This window comes from Stegastes partitus, unplaced genomic scaffold (genome assembly GCF_000690725.1).
Source record: "Stegastes partitus isolate 25-593 unplaced genomic scaffold, Stegastes_partitus-1.0.2 Scaffold10, whole genome shotgun sequence".
Lineage (NCBI taxonomy): Eukaryota > Metazoa > Chordata > Actinopteri > Pomacentridae > Stegastes > Stegastes partitus.
In genome coordinates, this window is record NW_007577741.1 from 1,123,730 (window position 1) to 1,131,545 (window position 7,816).

The 7,816-nt window shown below is 44.9% G+C and overlaps 1 protein-coding gene across 1 annotated transcript in view; it reads right to left on the bottom strand.

The window, feature by feature from the left end:
* ca16b (carbonic anhydrase XVI b) overlaps positions 1 to 7,394 on the bottom strand; it is a 105,568-nt gene extending 98,174 nt beyond the window's left edge. The window contains exon 1 of the mRNA XM_008285799.1: positions 6,650 to 7,394. Within this exon, the coding sequence (XP_008284021.1) occupies positions 6,650 to 6,728 (79 nt within the window). The 5' untranslated portion in view covers positions 6,729 to 7,394. The remainder of the gene's footprint in view (positions 1 to 6,649) is intronic.
* Between the last annotated feature and the right edge of the window lie 422 nt (positions 7,395 to 7,816).

The window sequence follows — 7,816 nt, forward strand, 5'->3', positions numbered from 1 at the left end:
AAAGTATTTTTGCCAAATCTTCTGAAAGTCATCCCGATAAGGATTCCACATTATTCCTCGAACCAATAATTAGTGGCTGATCAAAAGAACCAAAAGAAAAATCATTAGCAAAGAAGCAAACGGACTGAGACAATTTTCCAGTGGGCGCTGGCAAAAAAAACACTGAATATAAACAGAACTTTTGTTTGTTTGCTCTTTAGGGAGCAGCTCAGCTTCTCTGGGTCACAAATATGCAAACCAACACCAGAACGTCTACTTCTGAACAGGAAAAAAAATGCATACTTGTTAAAAAATTACACTCCCTAAAATCACCAAAACAAAAAAAATTAATTACGCAGATTTGATGACTGATAAGAAAAGCACCAGCTGCAGGTAAAGTATACTTTCTGAGTGATTGTTGGATGGTATTTTTGGCATCTTAATTGGACAATACGACTCCAAAATCTGAGTTTGATAAACATCTTCCACCTTTCTTCTCGTATTATTCTAACAATGTGGAGAGCACTTTAATTTCTCAAACAGTAGCCACCAACACATTGCACTTCTAGCATTTTCAGAATTACTTCCTCGTGTGAAAATAGGACGCGCTGCCTCTTAATTTAATTTCACAGTGCTTGTGAAGACTTTCTAGTGTCGAGGCACACTTGAACTTTTCATCTAGTATGGGTTGTTTTTTTTAATACGTGACCAAACACTTTGGAGATGATGAAAAAAAAAAAAAACTAGACATAAAATATGCTTCGAAAAAAGTAATTGAATGAATCAGAAATTCTGAAAATAAGACAAGGTTGCAAGTGTTTACTTACACTTGGCCTGTTTACGCGAGGGAAATCACCAAGACTTTTTCAAACTGCATTTTCCATCAGTAAGGACACTGCAGCATCAGCACCCAAACTGCAAAAATAATCACTTATACTCGACTTGAAGAAATCCTGTAAAACCTTAAATGATTCCTCAAGTGCTGCTGAAAGTTATTCTGGAGAATTCTACTTTTAAAGGTTTTGTGTTTAAGTTAATTATCCCATTTATAAACTACACTGTGGCATAAACAAAACTAACTTAGGCTATTAGCGGCTAACGCATTCTGGAGGAAACTGTAGAATAATAAATGATGGCTCATTTCAGAAGCTGTTTCAGGCAAATGAAGCACATTTTTCAAGGCTGATCAGTTTGAGGTAAACATGCTGGAGGTGCTTTTCCACCCAAAACCACAGCGGCGGTCACCGTTTAACCGCCGTCATGTGACGGGACGGCGAGTCCTCCCAACACCAGACCACGTGGGTTAAACCGTCGCCGTTACTGCTAACAACACCGCACTGTTGTTTTAAAGTTTTTTCCTGCCTAATTAGAAAGATAGATGAGCTATTCATTAAATTTGAGAGCAATAAGCAAAAGGATGAGCATCACCAGCAAAAGGATAAACAGCAAATTATCTACACACAAGTGAAAAGTGATTACAGTTGCAATGTTTCCCCATCGGACCATTTAGTGGGTGGCACAGGCAGCTGGTGGAGAGACAACAGCTAACAGTGCGCTGAGCACATCCATGATTGAGACCGAGCATATGTTACTGGTGCTATTTTAAAACCAGGAGAGTAGGTTTTTGAGATGTTGTGTCAGTGCTGTACATATTGAACCAATTATGCAGAGAAGATATGGAGGACCTTGATGATAATGATGCCGTTGCCAGCATCAGTGATGTCCAGACAGCTGGCATCCTGCTGGCACAGCAGCACATCAGGACCTCATTAATAGCATTAATAACAGGTTTGCTCACTGATATTCTATTTGCAGTGGGCAGTGATGGTGTTATTTGGAAAGTGTCATTCCTACAATATAATTGCATCGAAAATGGCCATTACATTTGTCAAATAAACCGTGACTGTTTGTTTGATTATTTTTTTTGAAAAATCCTGCTTATTAAAGGTCCCTTTGTCTGTGCCACCAATTAGTCCCCAGCTGCATCGCGAGGCTTTACGCCTTTATCCTTTTTTTTTTTGCATGGCTGTATTAACATTACTTAAGTGCTGCAATTAGAATTTCTATAATTAAAGATGAGCAATGCTTCTAATGACGACTACACAGTTGCAGTTTTGGCTGCACAACTTAAAAACAAAAGAAATGCACGTCTCTAAATCCCCACAATAGCAGACGTTGTTCTTGCAGATTTTTGCACACACGATGCTGAGTGACATTTTGGAGGAGGGGGGGAGAAAAAGTATGATATTTGTATTCGTGACAAAACACATGCAAAACTGCTTTTACACGTCAGACAAAACCCTCTAAGTTATGATGAAAACTAGGCCAATGTGTAGCTGTCAATTCTATCAAAGGCTGCGCGCTTAAATCCGGTGCGAGGGGGAAATATCCTTTCTTAACCTATCAAATCTCCTATTTTCATGTTAACTTTAGCATTAGTGTCTATGATGTAAACTGTAATAAAGATTTATGTCACCCGGCTTAAAACGTAGATGAATATAGTTACGTGACAGTGCTCAATTGGATTTAGCCTCCACCACCTTCTGGCTGGTCTGCCAGTAAGCCTCTATTGCCTTTCTGCTGTGTGTCAGAGGTCTGGAGAGACATGCCATATGAGAAAAGTCAGCTGTTTGGGGCTTGTAAAGCTACCAGTCAATAAAGCTGCAAACTGAGGACATGAGGACGTGGAAGCGTGGAACTGGGGGATTTTGGGGCAGAGAAAGGGGGGTGACTCAGAGAGGAACCATTCTCCTGTGTTACATCACTGCTACTTGACTATGGAGGATGATTGGTGCCACAGGGACATCAAACACGCACCGATCCGCCTGATTTCGTGTGGGGCCCCCATCGTGGCACCGAAACAGCTCTGAAGGTGCCCCGTGTTATCAGGCACCGAGATCCTTTAAGTCCTGCTGTTGCAAGGTGGGGCCTCTGCGGATCAGACTTGTTTTTCAAGCACAGATCGATTATAGATCTGCAGAATTCGGAGGCCAATTCAACACCTTGAACCCTTCATGTTCTTCAAACCATTCCTGAATTATTTTTGCAGTGCAGCAAAGTACATAATCCTGCTGAGGCCCGTGCCGTGAGGGAATACTGTCGGAGGAGGCGTGTACGTGCTCCACAGTAATGTTCGGGTAAGTGGTACACGTCAAAGTGAAAACCGCATGAATGCCAGGACTCAAGGTTTCCCCGCAGAGCACTGCCTCCATCGGCTGGACAACCTGCTGCCATCTCTTCCCCCAGATAAACAACAAGCACATATCTGGCCTTCCATATAATGTGATTGTCATCAGATCAATCGATCCACGGTCCGGTTGGGATGTTCATGCCTATTAAAGGTGTTTCAGCAGCGGACAGGGGTCGGCGTAATTATTCCGACTTGCCTGCGGCTACACAACTCCATACACAGCACGCCTTATTTACTATGTTATGGCACCTTCCTACCATAACCATCATTAAGATTTCCAGTAGGGATGATCGCATTGGGTTTTATTGTGCTTCCAATCCGATCAGTCATTTAATATTTTCTACCTGCCAATACCGGACACTATTTTCCCAGATAAGACACTCTTTAGGTATCGTATATTAGCTGTAACACCTGGTTGTGCTCTTATTCATTACGTGGTGACCTGAGGAGGCGGACGCTTTCATAGTGGCAAGCAGAGAGCATTGTGGGAGTTTAGCTAGAAAAGGAGCATCGCGATAAAGACTTCTGAGGCTTAGTGACCTCAGGCCAGCGAAGCAGCATTACATTAAGCCGGGATAAAGTAGAACTCCTAAATCCCAGTGGGACATCTGATGGATATTTTGACAGCTTTTATCATGCGTCTGTGAGGTATTAACAGGAATAAAAAAACAGAATCAGACATCATTTATGGTGTTGCACATCTGGTAAACATTCCCGTAGTTGGAACGGCCTCGATCTTAGAACTGGACTTGGGCTAGCCCCAGTTTTCAGGTATTTGTGCACCAACAGCTCTTCTGTGGAATTCCCACGCGGATCACTGACCCCTGGGTGCCCACGACCCTGTCACCACATCACTGGTTGACCTTCCTTGGACAGCTTTGTGCAGGTACTAACCGCTGCATACCGGGAGAACCACCCTGCTCTGGAGATGCCCTGACCCCGTCATCTCGCCATCAAAACATGGCCCTTGCCGACGTTGCTCAGACACTTGAGCATTTTCCCTGCTTTTAACACATCACCTTCGAGAACTGACTGTTCACTCGCTGCCTAGCATACCTCACCTGTTGACAGGCACTAATGCAATTAGATAATTACTGTTATTTACTTCACCTGTGAGCTGATCGTTGGACATGTACAAGTGTCACAGTGCTAACAAACGTGGATGACAAATGTTAAGATTATTGTTCATGTGGATAAAAAAAGATGACTGACTATATGAAGGGCATCCAAAGATATCTGTAGACAACTTTTCTACAATTTTACTGCTTCTAATAGTAACATATAAACTGTGAGCAGCAGTTGACGCATATATTACCGGAGAAGTGGCATAAAAATACAGAAATACTAAAGATACACATGTGGCTTACAAGCATATTGTGGCATTACAGAGTTTGACGCCTAAAAATAAACGTTTATAATCTTCCTCCTTCTTCTTCCTCACAATTGTTATACATATCTGTTCAAAATGGCGATCAGCAAATATATTACCATTGTATTTATGTCAGTGTTGAGGTAGCCCATAGTATACATCGTTACCATGTCAATAGTTTAGATGTGAGGAAACAGCTGCCAAACATATGATTAACATGTCCTAGATTTATCTTAGAATAAAAGTTCAAGGTCCAGGAACACTGGCCTGAGCTGACCGTTACTCAACATTGCATGAAGACATCAGTTGTCAAGGTGAATAAACTTACGCAAGTCATTTAGACTTAGTCGTTGGAGGGAAGGCATCTTTCCTGAAGGAGATTTTGTCAACCACTGTTGCATCAGATCACCTTTGGGCTTTATAAATAACCTTTTTTTCCCTTTTAAACTCTTAAAAAAATACATATAATCAATGCTAGCATGGTTTTAAAGTGTATTTTTCCCTGAATAATCTTCACACCTCAAACCTACACCAACATTGGCCCTGACTCCAAACAGTGGTGTCTAAAGGCCAATCAATTCTGGTTGTGTCCATGTCCACAAGGGGATGTAATACATGAATATCAATGGTCCAGGCGCCCAAAATGTGCAAATGCATGACAGTCAGAAACATCACAACAGCAAGTGTGCCGACTACACATGCACCAGGAAATCAAATGAGGAAAGACTCTGCGACAGGCATCTCCAACTCCGGTCCTCATGAGCTATGGGCTCATTAACAGACTTGTGTGGAACTTGACAACAAGCTGTTGGAGATCCATTCATGTGAGTCAGGTGTGTTGCAGTAACGTCTAAAACCTGCAGGACAGTAGCTCACGAAGACCAGAGCTGGAGATCTCTGCTCTAAGAGAAGATTCTAGCCATCCACATCTTAACAATTAATCACGAAAACAAAGAGCTGCAATCAAACTAGTCGCTGCTGGACTTCAGAGAGGCTTTCATTTGTTCATGCTTTCTGTCAACCGTGCCCAAACACCGTCCTAATTTCTCCAGATAGCCTGTGCCGTGTCCATCCACTGTGCTCCAGCCCACTCAGTCGCACCAGACTCTACCCCCTGGAAAGTGCAAAGTCACAGGCAGCCTTTTGAAAAACATCCACAGGTATATTTCCTGTGTGCAGTACGACGGGCATAAAGAGAACTACGTACACCGACGTAGCACGCATGAACCGGCCTCGACATTCGTCTAAATCAAGTGGGAGCCATTTTGTTGGAAACAGTATGGAAAGGGTTTTTTTTTTTAAAACAATGCTAGAGTCAATCAGGAAACCAGGATTTAACAGAACGTATTGCGAAGACGATCTACATGCTACCGATGACCAGCACAGATGTGGTCGTGAGGGCACCAACGCACATACAGCTGGATGCCACAGGACCAGCCTGCAGGACTAATCAACCCCAAAAACTGGTGGCTGGATAGCTGCATGGCACTAATCGCCCCTCATAGCTGCACATCCATCTGCGAGCCAACAGCGCTAACTATCGCCCTCATCCTCGGCGCTACCTACGCACATGACAGCGAGGAGACACACACATTAAACCTCCACATGCATTAAAACCGCAACTATAGCCAGCATTAGAATAAAAAATTTTAAATAATAGGGGAATAAAAAAAAAAAAACTTGGGGCTCCTCATGAAAGCAGGAGCCGGAGCAGGAGGCGCACAAAGTGGATAAAGTCCAGTCACAGAGTGCCTGCGGGAATGTTATCCTACATTTCCTTTACATTGATGATGAATTGTGTTGCGGCTAAACTAGGGAGGGAGGGGGGGTAGAGGATGGGGTGTGTGTGGGGGGGGTCACCCGGGACCGGCTCGGCTCGGCTCGGGGATAGTTTGCGCCATAGTCCAGCTGCCTAATCAATAACATGCACACAAATCACGGAGAGGGCTACACGTCTGGACGGGAAACTCGGCCCCGCTCGGAGGGAGAGAAATAAAAAAACAACCGTGTTTCCTGCGAACAAAAACAAGTCACACAGCGAACACAAAGACGACCGTTAGACGAGGGGGACCAGCCGAGCGGGGCTAAGCCGAGTGTTGCTTCGTACTCACCGGGCTGACAGTCTTTGTGTTCGGGCAAGGTTAAAAACATTAAAATCCACCAGCAACTCGGTTCCCGTATTCTCCGCATGTTAGACTACTCATCGAGAGCAACAAGAAGGCAACGGGTGACAAAGTTTCTGTCTCTTCTTCTTTCCTTTAGAGATACCAAGAAAAGAAAAAAAAAAAAAAATCACACAGTCGAGGCGAAGTTGCAGCCACGAAGCATCAAAGTCAATGGAGGAGCTACAGTCAGTGCTGCTGCTGCTGCTTCTCGCTTTTTTTCCTCCTTCTTCTTCTCCTTCTTCTCCTTTTTTTTTAAAAAGACAACCGTATTCGCCTCCGGTCCGAGCTCAGGCTGCTTCTAGCTTCGAGGAATAAAACGCTGCGCACGCTTCGGCGGCCGAACACTTCTTCGCTGCGATCTGTGGCTGGACTCCTCCGCGTCTGCAGCGGCTCTCCAGATAGCGACATTCCCGAAGTGTGCGGCTCGGTGGCGGCGGCGGCGGCAGCGGCGGCGGCGGCGGGGGGTCAACCGGCGATCAATCGCTGTCTTTAACTACAGAAGAAGGAGGCGAGAGAGGAGGAAAGAGGAAAAAAAAGAAGAAGTGGTCGAAATATATTGATCACACGTGGTCATTATTAAGTGATTATCCGCGGCGTCAGCGAGACGGAGGAGGGAGAAAAAAAGTGGAAACGTCCCATTCTTCCATCCAGGAAGTAGACTAGCGGTCAGGCGTGCAGCGGGGATATGTGGCTGGTCTGATCCCATCCTACCGGACAGGAGGGAGAGAGGGAGGGAGGAGGGAGGAGGAGGCGGGAGGAGGGAGGAGGAGGAGGGCTGCACCGGGGCGGGAGGGGAGGCGCTTCCTGGAGAATGCAAAACGGACCCAGAGGCTGGTTTCTGTCTAAAGGTGCTGCGATGAGGAAGACTCCACAAAGTCACCCCCCATTTTTCTGTTGTTTTTTTTTTTTTGCCCTCCTAAGATGTTGCATCAAGAGTGTAATCTAAGCTGCTCCAGAACCGGGCCCGTTCGGTTGCCTTCTCCCAGGTCCCATTATTAAAATGACCCTTCTGTGGCCACACACTGATGCCCCTTTTGCCTCCTGCTGGCAGCGCTGTGAATGGAATACTCGAGCAGCAATCATCACATGGAATATCATCGTGTGCAAGTGTGC